At 31.7% G+C, this 20,076-nt stretch overlaps 2 protein-coding genes across 3 annotated transcripts; one reads left to right on the top strand and one right to left on the bottom strand.

Annotated features, from left to right (window-relative positions):
• Positions 1-53: 53 nt before the first annotated feature.
• On the bottom strand, positions 54-15,516 carry LOC131853282 (probable phosphorylase b kinase regulatory subunit alpha). Of its 2 annotated transcripts, none has more exons than XM_059204135.1 (17): positions 15,170-15,516; positions 14,092-15,077; positions 13,337-13,550; positions 12,779-12,888; positions 11,873-12,020; positions 10,089-10,253; positions 9,025-9,189; positions 8,455-8,584; positions 7,875-7,957; positions 7,431-7,607; positions 6,907-7,163; positions 6,431-6,559; positions 5,198-5,336; positions 4,117-4,221; positions 3,709-3,824; positions 3,141-3,398; positions 54-2,148 (listed from the first exon to the last, which is right to left on the bottom strand). In XM_059204135.1, the coding sequence occupies exons 1-17, from the start codon at positions 15,426-15,428 to the stop codon at positions 1,924-1,926; spliced, it is 3,666 nt and encodes a 1,221-aa protein (XP_059060118.1). In that variant the 5' UTR covers positions 15,429-15,516; the 3' UTR covers positions 54-1,923. The 2 variants fall into 2 exon arrangements, with proteins under 2 accessions (XP_059060118.1, XP_059060116.1); XM_059204133.1 differs by lacking the exon at positions 11,873-12,020 and adding an exon at positions 10,734-10,881.
• Positions 15,517-16,048: 532 nt separating this feature from the next.
• Positions 16,049-17,371, top strand: LOC131853387 (uncharacterized). The gene has a single exon (XM_059204254.1). The coding sequence runs from the start codon at positions 16,145-16,147 to the stop codon at positions 16,913-16,915; it is 771 nt and encodes a 256-aa protein (XP_059060237.1). The 5' UTR covers positions 16,049-16,144; the 3' UTR covers positions 16,916-17,371.
• Positions 17,372-20,076: the final 2,705 nt, after the last annotated feature.

The following is a 20,076-nucleotide window of genomic DNA, read 5'->3' as shown; positions in this document are numbered from 1 at the left end:
AATATACATTGATACTAAGATAATATATACATTGTTGCCTATAATTGCCCCTTTTATTGCGTACTAATGAAAGCTTGTTGGAACTAATATCAGATTTGGAAAAAATAGACAAGACTGCAATAGTAAGAATGAGTAAGATTAGATGCCCGGCCGAAGGTATAGAAGATCATAAACAGTTTATATTATATTACATGGGAGATACACTTGACAATAATAATAAGTTTATACTGATGACATTATTTATATAAGATGCTACTAAATAATCTGCATTCAATGCTACACGACAGTGTCATTGTAGATAATACAATAAAAATGTCATAGGTACTTTAAACAATATATCATGTCAAAATTTATGTACTGCAAATAAAATTAGAATAACCTCAATATACATCGGGATAATGAGAATACATAGGACTTCACACAACCTTAACATTGTACTTGTTGATTAATTATGAAATAGGAAGAGGACAAGAATAAAAGTAATATTGGTCTATACATTATATATTTCTTTATAAAAAATAACAATCGAAATGAAGGTTAAATGACTATATTTAGTATAATGTCAAGAATTATTATATTTCAATATTGTACAGTTTTAAGCAAGATGCACTAATCTTATTAACAATAAGAAAATATATTGTATTATCAGAATGTTATTAAAAATATTGATCTGTTATTAACTTTGTGACGAAACATAGTATAAATAATATAATCATAAGCAAGCTAACAACTAAAATGTTCTACCTCTTGGTATTATTATGTAAGCATATCACACGTAAGATACGTGAACTAGACTTTCAAAATAAAGTTGATCCTAACACTTTCACCATGTAATTGTTGTTATTAACATGAAGCCTATTTTAGAAGATTTATTTATTATATTAATATGTAATGATTATATGTTGGTTCGTTCTAAACGGGGGATATTATTTTTCATAATTGTAATGATATATATTATTATTATTAATAAATAAATGATTGACTAACCTAAGAGAAGTAACGAGCCAAAATACAACTATCTATAAAAATAATAAAATCTTATAAACTAAGCGCAATATAATGTGTAATATATAACGATTAAAACGTATTCTTCTTTAGTTCATACGGGCAATTTCATACATATTATATACTTCGAGAGTTCAGTAAAGGGCGATCTATACGTTCAGAGAGGGTAGGGGTCCGACAAAGTGTGACATGAGAGTGCTAAGAAGAGTACTACATTTTGAGACTTCACATTTCAAAATCTATTGTAATGTATCTAATAATCAAAACACGTTTGAACTATTAGCGAAAACAGTTCAATTTTTAAAATTTTCGGCATCTTACAAATTTAACTAACTCTGACAATGATCGTTCCTTGTCACAGTTCATTCAATCACTAACATTTGCGAGTCCTGCCTCGAGACAGAGGACAGAAATCACAAAATGAATGCGAAGAAATTAATTAATTGTCCCTTATGAAAGTTCTAATATAATTAATTTCGTGTCACTTTTTTTATATACTACGATAGTGGCAAACCAGCCAGTCGGCCAATCTGATGCGAAACGGTTACCGTAGCCTATGGACTGCCTGGAACACTAGTTTATTTTTTTTATACTATGACTAACAAGGACTCGGTCCAACTGATGATATACACGATTACCATAGCCAATGATGGCCTGTAATACCAGGGAAGCCACGTGAGCGTTGCTTACCCTCAAGAAACCTTAATATACACTTGGCAAACCCCATGCTGTAGTCTCTCGAAAAACTTTGGCAGGCAGTTCATTCCCCAATTTAAGTGTACGCCGTAATAAGTTCCTCTGAAACCGCACTGTCCAAGACTACTTAGGTTCCAGCGTGTGGTGATGAATTAACTGTCGATGGCGAGCGGTGCGATGGTGTAAGGTAGCCGTGGACATCATAGTAATATAAATTAGTGTTCACGTGATGGCACACTGGACGGGTGCGGCGTCGGGTATGCGTTCGGCGAGTAGCGAGGCAACCGCGCGGGCCAGGTACGTCATGGTACCGTAGCTGCCGCTGGGCGCACTGTCGTACAAGTGCTGGCACACGCCGGCTGCGCCGCCACACACCAGGAGCCCGCTCGCGGCTACTTCGGACGGAGCCTTAGCGCAACATAGGGTAGCGTCCCCGTTGCAACGCATCTGCGGTCAAACAAACTCGTATATAAATATAAAGCTTCATAAATCACTGCCTTTACACGACACATTAAAGATTTAAACACCTACTAATGCCTATTGCCATTAAGAGCACCGATTTAGCGCGGGAAAGCCAGTGCGCGCAATCGTGAGGAACTATTTTGAGCATTCAACTATTTTTTTGTTCATTCTTAGCGTATGTTTGCGCGTATGATTCATATCAAATCACTTTCTTTTAAAATTTTATTTTTTATTCCATTTATATTAGATTTCAAAATAATCAATAAATCTATGACATGTTTTTCCTTCATAGTCAGATGTCCGCCATTTTGCAAAGATAAATAATTACTACAAAAGGCGCTTAAACACGCACGTTTGAAGAACGCATGAAGCACGCTGCCGTGCGGTCTTCTCGTTCTTTTTGTCTACATTTACACGCATATTCTTTGCCGAGTTAAGGTTGCTTATGTTTACTGATAAAAACGCTGCGTTGACGCAGACTCTCGTAGTGATCACTGTATCAATAAATGACGACCTCGGTGGTCTAGCGGTCTAGCGGTCTAGCACACCGCTTCACGACCGATGGTGCCGGTTCGATTCCTCGCACGGCACAAACATTTGTATTCATGAGTATGGTTGTTTGTCTGGGTGTTTTTTATGTATAATATGTATATTTACAAAAAAGAATATATCTATATACTTGTATCAGTTATCTAGTACCCATAACACAAGCTTTAGGTAGCTTAACTTGGGTCTAGATGGCGATCTGTGAATTGTCCTGAGATGATTATTATTATTAAATAATTTACACTAATATTATGTAGGAAGGAAGAAGCAGATGATGATGATTATGTAGGTGTTTGTAAGGAGTTGCATCTAAACATCTAAACAACATCTAGGTTTAGTACTTAACGCCCAACAAAGACACAAAATATTTTATGAGTGCAGACACACTCGTTTCACCATGTCTTTATAACATTATATAACAAATAACCCACCTGATCTTCCAGAAATATCTGGTTAGCTTTATGCACTAAATTTTCGACACCGATCATTTCGCCCAAATGGCCAACTGCTTTATATTCCACCACAAGCGTCAGAACCATTAAGGCTTCCACAACTAGTTGTCTGTACTCCGGCTGCGGGATCGAGTTCAATACTGTTTCAACTGCTAGAGCAAATTTCAATTCACCAGAAGTCATCTCTTGTGTCAAGTTCGGCTGAAGGATTTTGCCTTGAATTATTAAACCTTGACACTGAAAACAATATGCTTAATTAAAGTATGCAGAGAAAAATGTGTTTTGAATGTTACATGAGTTAATTACAAGGCACTTATTCCATAATTAAATAAAATTTAGGCCGCCTTCCAAAGTCAACTTTATTTGCATATAGTAATTAAGTATAATATAGTTTATTACTATGATTATGACATTGCATAGTCATTGTCTTCACTCGTCATAAAACATCATTTAAATATAACGTAGATAAGTTAAACATATGTTAATTTGATACTTAAATAGAAGTAGATTATTATTTTTTAATAATGTAGAAACAGTGGCTTGATACCTTTTCCAAAACTCCCCATACACGTGGATAGAAATCACGAGGGACTCTATTCAGAGCGCCATCTAATCTTCGCCGGCGGAGCCATTGTCCTTGACGATCAGTTTCTACTATAGGTGCTGCAACAAATTATATAGATAACTTTTTTTTTTTGTATAAGTAATAAATCAACATAAAATAATCCATAACTTCTATTTTATTTGAGTATATTAATACCATGAGTATAATATAAAAAATATAAATATAGCAACTATTCTTTTTGAAAAAACAATAAACTAAAATTTAAAATACATTTTTTTGGCATGTTATACAATATACTGTTTCAAATTAAGTGCAAATATGCTCAAACATAAGCTGATAATAAATATAATTAATTGAAGGTTGATTAAATAATGAAGAGTTGAAACTTACTATCTTCAATGGTGCCCTGAAGTGATTGGCCTTCCAATACAATCTGCGATTTCTTCCCATATCTGTTGGATTTGTTGCTGACCACCGAAAAATTGCCACGACCAACTGTAAAATATATTAATTATTCATTTCTTTTCTGATATATTAATTATGCAGTCAAAAGTTGTCTATACTAAAACTGTACACTATTTTCTTATGTGGTCAAATATATATATATATATATACAAACTATTAAATCCATGCATACAGATTAACATACTGCATGTAACATATACAAAATTTAATAAAACATTTTTACGTAACTTCAAAATCGGTATAAAATCTTAGTTCCAGATCATATTTAAGGACAATTTAAATAAAGTTAACAACATATTACACATGATATTAAATGATTTAATATATAGACAGATTTTTCAATGGATATACATAATTATATGTAGCTAGAAGGTCCCAATTAAAATAAATATAAGTTAAGTAGATCACTAAATCTAAAATTTTAAAGAATTTAAAGAGAAGAATGAACAAAAACATGTCTATAGAATCATTATTAACAGACAAAAAAAAACTTTTTTTTTGTCTTGATCTCAACCATTAACAAACATGGAAAGGACAATTTATTATAAAAATAGCTATCACAAGATTTTACAGCTGTACACTTAACACACAACAAAGCAAAATATTTGTATCACTCGCCTTTACTTTTACTGATCTTTTCCCGTATTACATACAGTGAGTTTACTGCAAATAAAAAGTCAATTTTATACTAAAACTGGGGACCCACCTAGGAATTCTAGTGTATTTGATGGTTGGCCGTAACGCTATGTATATATGTATGTATATACATATAAACCACCCCGAATTTTCGTCATGATAGGGTAAACCGTAATGCGGTCAACAAACAGATAGATGAAATAAGCAAAGTTGCTTTAATTACAATCTATAATTTTATATAAATTATATGTAGATTATAAAATTAGTCGTATCTCACGGTATGAGATCAGACTATATTTCCTATCTTAAAAAGTATAACAATTGATATACTCGTATATTCGGTTTTATTGCTGTATAAAATTGTTCATACCACTATTGATAGCAAATTCCTTTCCACTCAGGATATGGTAGAGCAAGTTCTTCATTTCAAACGGTGATAGATTGAGCAGGTATTCGGATGCCTCTTCACCGTCACATGACATTGTTCGCGACAACTCTGTCGCCATTACCTGTAATAATATATTATAGATATTTTTTATGTAATCCGAAATGCGAACACACTAAGGGCTCACCTGATGGTAAGAGACATCCATTGGCTACAAACAGCAGTTTAGACATCACGTCATTATGTAAGAAGTCATGGTAACCCGCATGCATTGGAGGGAAAGGGATTTTTAGTAATGTGGCTTATAACCCGATAGCTAGCAATGTAACATTACAACATGTACATATATTGTCATCTGCATCTTCTTTACCCCATTTATTTGGGATCAGCGTAATATGTTTTCTCTTCCATTCATTCTTATTCGCAGTTATCTCATTATTTTCTCCTTTTCTTACCACATTATCTTTCACACAGTCCATCCATCCCTTTTTCAATATTCCTCTGCACTTATAACCATCTACATTCAAATGTAACACCTTCCTTAAAATATTATTACAACATGTACATATGTAAATATACAAATGTAATATACCTAATACAAATATAAACACGCAATTTAAACATTTAAATTTTTATTTCATGGTCTAGTTTAGATACTAGTAGTAAATACTCTAAAATTAATCCTGCGTATTTAATCTTATATATAAAATTCTCGTGTCACAGTTTTCGTTCCCATACTCCTCCGAAACGGCTTGACCGATTCTCATGAAATTTTGTGAGCGTATTGAGTAGGTCTGAGAATCGGCCAACATCTATTTTTATTTTAAGGCAAAACAACGTTTGCCGGGACAGCTAGTAAGAATATAAAGGTTTATGAGAATGTCAGTAAATATGTAAAAATAGTGCCGGGACAGCTAGTAAGAATATAAAGGTTTATGAGAATGTCAGTAAATATGTAAAAATAGTGTGAATAAAAATTATTATTACTATTATTTTCGCCTGAAAACCATTGTGATAATTTTGGTGAATTTGACCTGACCTGTTCATCTGTGACCTGTTGACCTGATCGTGTTCACCTTATCATTCTCCACTGGTAACTTTTTTTTAAATAGTCATAATAGTTCCACATATAGCATTAACTTACAACACACTCTAAAAATGTCACTCTCACTTATAATATCAGCGTAGTATAATATATCTTGTGTAAAGACTTTGTACCTGGATTATTAGGCCAACTCTGAGACGCAACATCTCGAGGAACAGCTGGGGTTCAGTACGAATAAACATGGCCAGATATACCAGCAACTCTTGCGTTAACATCGCTGTACTCTCGTCGTCGCCATACGCCTGCGTAAATTAACATTTACAATAAATTAATTATGAACTGGACTAAAGTATTCCAAGTTCTTAACGACTATTTAGGCTACCTACATAGTGCTCATAATATATAGGATATCATACTATATAGGGTACATTTTATTACTTATGAATATTAAGATTACATGTATAAAAATTACTTTAAAATGACGACTACTAATTGTTTATCAGTTTAAAAATTACCTTTCTCTGTTCATTAGACTTTTGACAGCTAAATGACTGCATGCAAAAAAAATTGTATACATTTAATTGTTTATAGAAATATAATTAAAATAAAAAAATTATATGTAATAAATTTAATTAAACCGGACTCTCACCAGATGTATAAGCTGTCTTAACTCGTTCTCAGGCAGTGGTGCGGTAATTGTATGCTCATTGTTGGGAGGCATGCCAACAGTAATTTGTTTCTGTCTTACAAGCAGATCTGTGACCGCTTTAGCGAGGTCCTCCACACGTTTACCAAGCATGCCAGCGGTATGCCTGACTAAGCCCCACAATTTCTGGGTGCATGCTTTTTCATAAAGAACTTTTAGTAAGTCCTTCACAGTCACCACTTTACCGTTTTCTAACATGCCTGTAAATAGATACGACAGAGTTACGATTTGTTTCTTTGTAATATAACATTATACTTAATAAATACATTCTGTAATAGTTTTATCTTTAACTTTTTAACAAGCAGTCATCATTAAATATTATGTTCTGAATCTAAATAGAAAAAAGTAAGTTAAAGAAGAAAAATATGTTTTAAGGTACTTTGTATAAAAAAATATATTAAAGGCAAATTAATTAACAGTACAATAGATAATAAGATACAAAAGAAAAATAAAGGATACGTAGGTACCAGTGTTGAAATCAAGTCCATGCGTGTCTACCAAATATTGCAAGATATCTCCCTGTTCATCCAAGCTTTCAGTTTCGCGAAGCATTGCCATGAGTTCGTCGGTTTCCGTCTCAGCGTATAAGTTCTGGCTATCGGATGTAACTCGGTTGCGGACTATGGTTGGGATGTTCTTATTCACTAAAATAGTCATCTTATTATTTTTACATCATAGCTAGAGATAATAGAGAAAAGTAGTCTCAGGGAATAGAATACATTTTAAATTCGTCTAAACGAAAACATAAATACATGTTTTCATGCACTGTCTTATATAGCAGAAATATACTATATACCTTTCAAATATACCGATTGAAATGAGCAAATATTGCGTTTAAGCGTATGTATAACTAACTATAAACTTATTTCGACATGAAAACAAGATTTTAATTATTTTATTACAAAATTTACCTTCTTTAGGTGGTGATGGGCTTTCCTCATTACTAATTTCAATTGTTGATGGTCCTGCATTCGAAGTTATACTTAATGTGTCCCTGAAAACAAACAGTGTAAATAAAACAGTGTAATTAAATTACAATAGAAATAGAAATAGAAATAATCTTTATTCAAATAAACTCATTACAAGCACTTTTGAATAGTCATATTTTGATTCTACCACTCATTCGGAATGCAGATTCATCACAAGAAGAATGAGCAAGAAACTTGTGTGTTGCTCTTTTTAATAGATGTTTTTTTTTTATATAAATAATTACAGTGTAATAAGTAAGAGGCATGCGACAATCAACATAGAAATCGCTACGCACTCATTATTAGTGTAATCAGATAATATTGTCAGTGCTATGTATTTAAAATTTTTCTACAAAAACATTATTATCGTTAAAGAATTCTTCAATTTTATAGTAAGCTTTTTTGCAAAAGAAGTGTTTTATTTGACATTGAAATCTTTTTTCTGGCAGATTTATAACAGATTACTGGAGATTACTGGAGATTACTGGAGTTTAAAACAAAAATTACTTAAAATTATAATTACTTTGTAAAGATCATTTTCTTCGTATCATCTGGCGATGGACTGCGCCCTACCATAGGGTCTACTTCTAGCCAAGATGGTTTTCTCTCAACGGGTGGGCCCACATACTCGCCTTCCATTCCAAGGGTTTCCGCTGTACAAAAAGCAAAACATGCATACTTATGAAAAAGTAGTCACTTTATGTTAAGGTTGCTAAGTTAACAAATTAAAAAATACTTGATTTGAAGTCGGATAAGGCAGGACAAATCATTTTAAAAACAAGAACCAATAATTGAGTTGCAATAGTTATATTAATATGTAGTGCAAATAGGCGCAATGAAATTCAAGTAATTAAAATAATCATATATTTTAATAAAAGTATTTGAATAAATTTGATTTTTTAATATGTTTAAAATCCTAGGATGCTCCTTAAAACTATTCAAGATGTCAGGAACAAAAACTAGGACGGTTGGCAACTCTAACTTATGTTATACATATAAGTATTGCAATACACAAGTATTTTGTAATAGTACTTTATTTGTAATCAGTGACAATTTTGCTTGTGTAAAAACGACTTATACGACGAATACATACAGTCTACATTGATAGAGCGTGTTTTTTTGATGGCACCACGGACAGACATGCGACGCCGTAGAGAGCGCGTGCGTGACGCTGGCGGCTTCGATAGCACCGACACCTTGTTACTAAACGACTTCAGCAGGTGCTCTTCTAAGTAGCTCTGCACTTTTGGATTCAGTCCTAGTACAAATAAATAAATTACTTTTTATATTACACAGGACAATCTAGTCCCAAACTATACTATAGCTACACTATTTATTCCAATTACATATATAATGCAAACTAATGTTATAAGTGAGTCAGTGAGTTTTGCTTTTTGCTTTTGCACGCCGTAACAGCTTAACAGCATCTTAAAGTCTGGAATATATGCAGCATATGGTATGGTAAGGTTTATATTATAGGCTTATGACGATAGTAGACGGAGTAGAAACAGCGAAAAGAAACTAGTATATATATAAAAACACAAAGAACGATATAAACATAGATATTCATTATATAAATATTTATATTATGTTATAAATCATAACATAATAAAAACATTTATTATTATTATAACTTATAATCATTATAAATAACAGAAGTTGAGGTAGAGTGCTAAACTGATGTAGCACTGATGTCGATCGATACATGGACAAACACGATCACATTTTATATATGTCCGTAATGTTAATTAAGCCTAATTAATATTATGAATCAATACCACATGTATCTTATTTTATTAACTACTAGCTGTTCCTACGACTTGGTCCGTATCGTATTTTCTAAAGTGAAAGATTTTTTTCTAAAACAAAAGTAGCCTAAATTACTCCTTATTACATTAGCTACTTGCCAAAAAAGTCTCGTCAAAATCGGTCCAGCCATTTCTGAGATTAGCCGGAACAAACAGAAAGACAACATTGTAAAAAAATGTTATTTTGGTGTATGTACAGTATTTATATTCATATGCACGTAGTAAAAAACGGTTATGTCAATATTACAAGTACAAACTCCAATTTTATTTATATGTAGGTATAGATAATTTAATCAAAACTTTCTAAGTGCATACATAAAAAAAAAACATATTTTAATAGTGTACTCACTGTCAGGATAACCATCCTCTTGGCTGCCCAGGAAACTCAAATTTGTTATGGCAGACGTGCTAAGGAAATCTCCGAGATTTCCGAGAGTCACCCGAGTGCCGTTAATATATCCTGACTTTAATTTCTTCATGGTTGTTATCATAGCCATTGGTATCTTGCCTTGATCTGAATTCACACAAACATATACAGAACATAGAATTTTAATATAAAGGCATGTAAGCAAAATAGATTGATAAAATAAATTTTTATCAATAAAGAATTAGGACCAAAATGAATGTGCAGAAATTTATCCGCTGTATTCATTATAACATGATGTAATTTTTTAAATTGTGTTTTTATCCGTCTGTGTGTATAGAAAGAGTTAATAGATACGTCTTTAGCCGATATTGATATATCTTTTATTTGTAAAAGTTTATAATGACTAATAAATAGCCGCACTGTGTACATAAATAAAGAAATATGAGCTTTTCAAGACGCGCATAGCAATAATCCATCGATGGGCTATAGTAAGATGAGTGCACAAATTTAATTAGTACACAGATATACCTGCAGATAATCCCGCATACGACTAGTATAATATAAAAGTTAATACAGTTATCAATATATTAAAGTTAAATATTTGTAATACTAATAGCGTCTGTTTACCTAACAGGTTCTGCGTGGCGAGTAACGTGATGGTAGGTCGGCCTAGCATTTGTTTCCAGCTCATGCCCAGGAACGCAACGTTGGCCGTGAACGTACTCGCGAGAAGCGCCGGATCGCGAGACATGTAGTACTCCTCGTAGTCGAAGTTCTATGGCACACCCATGCACGTTATCACACCAGGTGAACAATTCTATTGAGTAATTAATCTGTACTAATTAGAATGATGTTCTATCAGATCTACATCTACAAAGTGTAACACTATTCATGCAATTCTACACACAATTATGTAGTTTATACATTCCAATTGGAAAGTTCAGTTTATATATTATTGAATAATGAATTCTATTTTTTTACACACATCCATTTTTTAGCACAATAGTTAGGTACGTACCTACAACAAATATATTATATATGGTAGAAAATATATTACTGGTAATTCTTTTTTATGAAAAGAATGATATAAAAATGTTAGGTTTTCAAAACCGCTTAAGATATATACCGGTAACAAAATATGTAAATTAAAAACTAAAACAACTAGTGATATAAATGTTAATTCATTTAAAATATAATTAATATATCTACCACATTATTAAGTTAGATCAACAAACAACGCTTGCAGTTCAATAAACACTCTCCCTAAAATGTATGAAAGTAAACAATTTTAAAACCACTTTGGCTATAACGGTTACTAGTAATGTTTGATACAAAATACTTAGAGATCATTCATCTGTACACAGTGCGGCAACAAAAGCAGGTGCGGTTGTTCTTTATTACATTTACAGTTTTCTATAAATAGAACAGAATTACTTAAATATATTAAGTAATTACATTAATCTACAGGTACTTTTTAGAACTGCATTTGATACGAAATAAAAGATTCGATTGAAGCTAAATTCGTAGGTGGCTCAAATATTTTCGGGATGCAGTTGAACACAATGACCCACTTGCAAGTCATATAGGTATACCGTCATAATTTAAAAATCGTAATTTCAAATTGGTCGATATTATTATTAATAATTATAATAAGGTATAAGAGATACAGCAATTAATAAGCACACAACAACGAATAAAGGTCCGAAATAAAAAACACTGTGACAAACCAGCAAGCACAAGGAGTAAAGAAAATAAAATGTTAATACCTAAATATGTTTGATTCAATGTCAAGACAACAAGCGGCCGCCCAAGAAGGTTTTGCCAAGAAGACTTCAAGAAATTAATTTCTGCTTTGAGTATATCAACCATCAGTTCATAGTCAGAAGCAATGTAGAAACGCTTCATATCAGAAAACTAACAAAATAAAATTAATTTATTAGAAAGCATAGCATGTCAATATATATTGAAATGTAGATATTAATACCACAATTTAGAAAATAATATAGTGTACGAGGGAATCTTTGATTTTACTAAGTTTGGGGTTAGTTTCGATTTCATAACCCAAATTACAGCTGAAACAAAAGCTACGCTAGAGATTCAAAGTAATTATAAATATATATGTTCGAATTATACATAGAAATTATTATTATTTTATAAATTAAATTTCTTAAAATATTATTTCATGGCAATAAAACTAGTATGACTTCTATCACTACACATTTGCTATTCTTTGCTAAAATTTTTGTATATTTACTACCTCAATGGATAATTACAGTTTCAGCTGTCAGACTGAAGTTCCGTCGCACACTACATATTTAAACCTACACTTAGTATCTCTTTCATTGATAAAACTAGGAGATGAAGTAAGTACCTAACAACAGAATAACATTACACAAAGGTATCCAGCATGTTTAAATGTTAATCTTTCTAAAAATAACTGTTTCATGTAAAATATTGTTGGTTTTAAATGGAACAATTATGGTAAATATGCACAAATGTTTGGATGCATCATAAGTAAAACAAAAAAGTTAAAATTTTGTCATGATGTAAAAAAATACCATCTGATAATACAGATTTTGGACGCATGTTATGTTTCTGCTAGCAAGTAAATCCAACATAAAAAGTTTTGTTTAGTTTAGTAGTTTTGATTTATTTACGCGACTGGTACATACCTGTGGCGTGAAAGCGAAAATGCGATCATTCAATGAATACAATTTACTAGTACTAAGTATTCCGACATCGCGAGACTTTCTTCCAGACAAGCCCAACTTTTTGTTTCTTCCTGTAATTAACAAATATCCAAATGTATTTAGTCACATATAATCTCATATGGAATGCCATTATTTAACACAATTATTAATACTAGGAAGGGACCCAATTATCATAAAAATTTTTTCAATTTTATCATATAAACTAGAAAGTCCTCTGCATGGGTATCTCCACAGAACAAAGTAGTTTTTTTGATACCTCAGTCAATTCTATTTCACCCGTCAAACAGCTTGCTTTGTAAGCTGTGTTTTAGTCGTAGGGTGAGATTAGGTACAGTGAAATTACAGAATAAGAGGCATAACATTATACTCCTCTGTAATGGCAAAACATGATTGGGCTTCTAACATGATATAGTGATGATTTTAAATATGAGAGACATAATAGATGCATATATTTTTTAAAGAAAAAAACTGTACAAATAACACATATTTTAAAGTTATATTAAAAACAAATTTTATTACCTAAATATGTATAAAGGTGGCTTAAAACTCTTGCTGGTTGAACTTCAATTGGTGCAACTTCAGTAATAGTTTGAACATGCAAATCATATTCCAATAATTTGTCCCTGATTTCATTATCTTCTGCCAATATTACTATCTGAACAACTACATCTGGCTTTTTTTCTGAACAAAGTCGTCTGTTAAGGGGATCTAATTCACCTACAGCTAAGAATCCCTGCAACAAATTGCAGTTTAATCAACATTTCTCTTTAATGTATACATATAAATAAAATTGGAGTGTCTGTTTGTAATATTGAAATACCCGTTTTTTACTACATGCATATGATTATATATATGGTACATATACCATAATATCTGGCCGACAAGACCATGACCGAAATGGCTGGACCAATTTTAACGGGACTTTTTTGGCAGGTTGCTGTTGTAATAAGTAGTAACTTAGGCTACTTTTATTTTAGAAAAATAAAGTTAAATTCCATGCAGACGAAGTTGTGGGAACAGCTAGTATATTATATTGTTAATATTTCTTATTACTACATAAATTGTGAGGATATAAAAACAATTTTATGTGCAGCTTATATAAAAAAATATATATATTTATTACACAAGGTACTTAAATATACTAAGCAAATAAAATACTTTTTATAATAACAAACTCCATTTTTACTGCTGAATATTTAATTTTGACTGTCATTAATTCTTTGTTTCTTTGATAAAAATTAAATAGATTTTGAAATAAATATTTAAGGACTTACCTCTTGTAATAATTTTCCAAGAATATATAATGACTGTGCCCAAATGAAAGGGCACCTCCCTAAAGGTATGCGATCCTGACTGCCAGGGTCACACTGCTCTTGATCAGCCTTATCAGGGGGCACTGAATACAACTCTGGCACCAATTTCATTCCATCATCTTTCCGTATCATAATTTTCTCTAATTTGTGACTGTAGTCACTGACATTTGCTTTATCGCCTTGGAAACAGTAATCAAGAATTAAGTAACAAAAAAACAGTGGCCATTCACATTCAATGTTCTCAAACATTCTTAACTCCCATGGCTCATAGTATAATCTGTTAGGATCTTCTTTAGGTGTTTTGTGCCCATCTCTAAGAAACCTTTTACAGCCATATTTCCCTTGAAGTTTAGTTACAATTGTATCTCTAGTCTTCGCTATTAACTGTGGATCGTCAACAGCAAATGCTGGATAGCTTATAATAGACAATAAGCCAGAATCAAGTTCTTTACTATTGGATTCTCTTGGCAACATTGACTGTAACACAGCCTGACATTTCTGAGCTTCATCAGCCAGTACATGTATTACGCTTGAGGGTCCTCCTCGAGCTCCAAATAAATCTAATTCATTCATAGCCTCAAGAGCAGCTTTGGCCATTCCAATGGAACTAGCATTTAATTCTGGTAGGCCATGGTTAGTTTTATCACCTCTCTCCCAAATACCATAGTCAGGGGTACAATATGCTGATTCAATGTAGAAGACTAGGTTTTGTATAAATGCAACTTCATCAAGTGAGAAAACACACTGTAGGCCAGAAGCAGTCATTTGGGCCAGGATTAGCAAGTACAATGATATAGCATCTATTTGTAGATGACCCCATTCATTATCCTTTACGACAGTACGCCCCGTGGCTGAGGAATATTTTGCATGGAGTGAGTCTAGTGGGTTCTGTGAACTTTTAAACTTTTCTACCTTATCTTTTTGTTGCATCATAGCCATTAAAAGCCCTGCACAAAAAGAAATGGACAAGTATTATAAATGTAAAATGAGCAAGTTTTAATAAATTTTATTTAATATTGTACGGAATACAAATAAATACCTCTCATTAATTTTACGCAGCTTTGTTCTAACTCATAGGTTTTAGCGCGGTCTTCGTCTTGATCTGCAATTTTCTTAAAGGCCATCGACAATCCCCATACTGCCAATATGCAATATAAATTATCCCGAATCCAGGCATGATCATTATGAGGACTGGCAGGAAATAATCCAGTAACAGGTTGCTGGTGATTTAAAATGAGCTTGTGTACGACTCTTTGATAATAATCAAGTCGAACCCCAGAATTACTGCGGGTTCTCATTTTGAAATCAAGTGTTCATTTCATTAATATAATCAGTCAGAAATCATAAATAGCTGCAATAACACCTAACCGAACTAAAATTTATGTTTTTTTTCCTCTTATTGGTATAGACTTTGTACTTTGATGACATCTGACAATGACAATGACATATAGTTGATTTTTCAGATTTTTTTCTAATTTATTATTAGCCCAGATTCTCTCTATTTTCCTACTTTATCTTTACAGCCACTGTCGGCTATGCCTATTTACTTTCAGTTATGTATATAATATTTTTTACATACATAACTGAAATGTATTATTTTACTTTTACAGACTACTACTAAAAGTAATATTTCTGAATAGTAGAAAACCCAAAGAGCGGGAGTCAAGAAGATTAATTACTTGTATTTTTAGATTTGTCACAAAAGCAAATTTTGAACATGAACAGATTCCATTGTTCTGAAAATAAAATAATGAATATATCTTTCGTAATCATATTTTATAACAATAATTAGATAGGCATATTTATTAAACTGTATTTAATACTATAACTCGATTCAATGTATACTATAGATTAATATCGATATTTTATCACGTGTGAGGCCTGAATTTTGACTGCTCTAGTTGTTTTTGGCATTTGTCAAATTTTTTGATTCAATATATTTTTCTTATTATTTTATTTTAGTTTTGTGTTTTTAATAATTTTATTACTTTATAATTTTTAGTTTTATCCCAAAATGTTACTAATTTACTTTTATTTTAATCTCCTGTTTCTTCCTTTACTATATGGAAAGAATTCAATTGAACATGACACAAATACAAATATGCCATCATCGAAAAAATCACATGAAGATGATTCAAATATTGCTAAAGTAACATTAGTTAGCGAAGGTGGCCCTATTTTACCTATTACATCTCCCTTGACAGTGCTCAAGGAGAATCATACTAATCTTATAAGCATAGATAAAGAATTTGGTAAAAATAAGGAACGACCAGTTGTACCTCGTAAAGGTGTTAAATATCCAACTTCACAAGAAAAGAAATCCCTTTCGAATAATACTACGGAACTACCAAAAGATTCCAAGCAAAATAAATCGACTACCTCTGCAATAATTTCTATGTCTTCAAAAGATAATAAAAACAAGGAAACAACAGAAAAAGTTAATAATGTGCCAGAAATAAAAAATATAACTGTACTACCATTGAAGCCTACTGTGCTATCATATGAAGCCCTTGCAGAAGTAGATGAACATACTAAGAATGAACAATTATCAATTAAGTCTTCATCCGAATCTGTTATCGACCAAATACCCAATCCAAATGTAAAAAAAATTGAGGCCATGAACTCCAGCCGTCCTGATTTGATCATGCCTGTTGTTATTACTATATTAACAGTGCCATTATTTGCTGTATTGGGTTACATGGCATTACGCCGTGGTCAGGAAGCATGGAAAAATAGGCATTATAAGAGAATGGACTTTTTGCTTGATGGTATGTATAATGATTAGAGATGTTACAGAAAGAAGAGAATTGTAAATAATTTGTACAAGAGAATAGTAAACATTTCTTATAAGATGTTTTTTTTACAAAGTTCTTGGTATGTATTTAAATAATAAAAAAGGAAAAGAAAGGCAAATGCCTAACAGTAGGATGCAGATTACCCTAAGAAAAGGGGTGTAACTTAATGTAAACATATACTCTTGTGTTATAGACTGCAAATAAGAGTATATGTTTATAGACAACAGTAAGATCTTTTGAAACATAATGGTGCTTATTATGTGCCTTATTAAAAAAGTATTGAAAATATATAATAGAATATTTTATTATCAATTACAATATGTCATATTAACTGTGTTGATAGATTGTCTTCCAAGATGAATAAAATTATTGTGATATTAACAGAATTTATTCTGATATTATATTATTGTTATTATTATGAAGATAAGTGGTTACCAAAAATTGTTTATAAATCTCGCAGACTATTTATTCCTAACAATTCAAATAAATTCATATCTCATATATCGCATAAATTCTTGAGATAAGAGATGAAGCTCTCTAAATCAAACTAAATTGTTCTAATAATTAATCATCTATGTTATTTTCTAATTCAGAAAACTAAAGCATGTATAATTTTACTAACTAAAGAACTGATAGAAATACATAAATTTATTTTTTGTAACATATACAGTATACACACTACAGTATAATATTGTTCACTTGCACCAGATATGATATGCAGATACAGTAAGTACTTCCTCCATACTGCACTGGGCTTACTAGAGTTAAGAAACAATATGGAAACCAGTGCAAATATTTGATCAATCTTTGACATGTTCAAAAAGCTCGGATATCTATACACTAATTTTTACTTTGTTGGGTTATGTGAAACTATGTCTGCTCCAGCATTATAATTAGTTGTAGTAAAAGACACAAACATATCCACTCTGACAATAAAACTAATAGAATAGTTGTTGTGTGAAGTATATTTATAGATATAATAGATTTGTATCATATCATTGTGCACTCTATCAATTATGTCATATTGTGCTTAATATAATACAATTGTATACTTTTTCTGTAATTAAATTAACATTTTGTAAATGTATATTAAACTTACTCGAAAACTTGTTGAATAAAAATAAATGTATTATTTATTTTAAAATTACTTTACTTACTTTTTATTCACTATCTTATATTTTATACTAGCTGTGCCAGCGACTTCCACCTCATGTTGTGACCTGAACTAAACAAAAAGATATTCAATGGCCTAACCCAAAAAAGCAAAGAAAAAAGTTTCATCATTCTAGATTCAAAAAGGACGATTTTCCATACATCTCTTCTTTTATTTCACCCCATTAAATAACTGTTCCTCACATTTTTACAAACTTTGAATATAGTATATATTTATATTTAATCAACAGCTTAAAAAATAAGTTCCACGATTCCACTTTAAATATAACGATAATTCCATACAATCATTCCTCTCGCCTTTTATTTTATTTATATTTAAACAACAGCTTAAAAAGTGTTTTAAAAATGACGATAGTTCCATACAAACTTTTATCTCCGTTTTCAACCCCTTACACCCTTTGTTGGATATAGGCATTAAAAAGTCCTTTCTCAGGGTCTAGACTATCTGTGTACAAAATTCGGACATACACAGATGGATAGACAGGTAGAGCTACTTTCGCCTTTACAATATTAGTAAGGATTGTTAATGCATATATAAATAAGAATGAAGTAGATCCCAGTAAACAGTTGACAAGGAACCAGGTACTGGCTGTTAATATGAGTTAGATTTTTTTTCTTGCCTGACTCTTCCTCCGCTGGATCGTAAGCTAAGAACAGAGCAAAGTGACCAATTTCCTCCCGATCAAAAATTTCTAAGACAGTTGAAAAATTCGTGTTAGAAGATTTCGACGGTGAGCAATTAAGTGAGGAAAAAAACGAGTACTACAAAAATAAACCTGAATAAAATCCCTTCAATAGCAAACTATCCAGATACCTGCAGTTACGAATGAATATTCTTGATTATAGGTATTTATAAACAAAAATAAATATATAAACAAGACCTATTGCTAAAATGTAAGATTACAGTGTACGATTTCTAATTCAGAAGTAAAAAAATCGATAACTGGTTTTGTGTACTCTTAAATGTCGACGTTTCGTTATTTGAAACTACCGCCATCTCTCCAATTCATATTTTCTTAATACGCAAACTAGTCAACTTTAAAATTTGGTTTAACTTTTATTGAAATAAAGATTTAACTCTTTAAAATTTACAAGAGAGGGGGTTTTTATTGATGATTGTTGAATAGTGCACCGCCTGCACTTACAGTTGTTATACATTGGAACGGTACCGATGGACAATGATGAGTATGAGTTCAGTTTGCCTATCGTGACAAATTTACCAATTTATTTTGCTGTTCTACACAAATTTATCCATAAAGACAAACGACGGTCATTAGCCATCGCGGAGGTTGCCCGACACAGTTCTACTCCACTGCCGGTTACGAATGACGTATACTTAGTACTTTGCTTAATACGAAGTACGGTGTTGGTAATTTATTACTTAATTTTTGAAATTACTGGAGTATATAATAGCTATAGGTGCTATAGTTTTAGTAATTGTAGTTACTAAATTTATTTAGATACTGTAGATATCTTGTAACAGAAGGTATCTGGATTTTGGCTGGTTATTATAGTTATACTTTTAAATGGGTGATTATGGTTTGTTACACTCGCCTTAGATATATATGATCTGTGGAGGATTCTAGGATTATAATGAAGTCAAATCAGCCAGTAGCAAATTCCATAGGATTTTTTTTCATCCTCTCCTACATGGATGTCGACCTAAAATGAAATAAATAGATGACACTACAATTTATTATAACGATACCGTTCTTATTTTAAAACCATCAGACAATCATCAACTGCATCAACCAATCAGAGTACAGATTATCTTGTGGAAGGCAATTGTGATTCTGTGGTACAATTACCGTCGATACGAGTCAAAGTCAAATATTTTTTGACAATTAGTATTTGTATGTATACCTGACTGTCTGTCATTTTCTGTTCTTGTAATGTTTCTGTATTTATGTTCTGTCTCTGTGTTTTCTCTGTAATTTTTTATGATACATTTATTAATTATTCTTTTATCATAGTTCAG

This window comes from Achroia grisella, unplaced genomic scaffold (assembly GCF_030625045.1).
Source record: "Achroia grisella isolate CSIRO2021 unplaced genomic scaffold, CSIRO_AGI_Agris_v1 utg900, whole genome shotgun sequence".
NCBI lineage: Eukaryota > Metazoa > Arthropoda > Insecta > Lepidoptera > Pyralidae > Achroia > Achroia grisella.
This window is presented reverse-complemented; position numbering and strand designations above follow the sequence as displayed.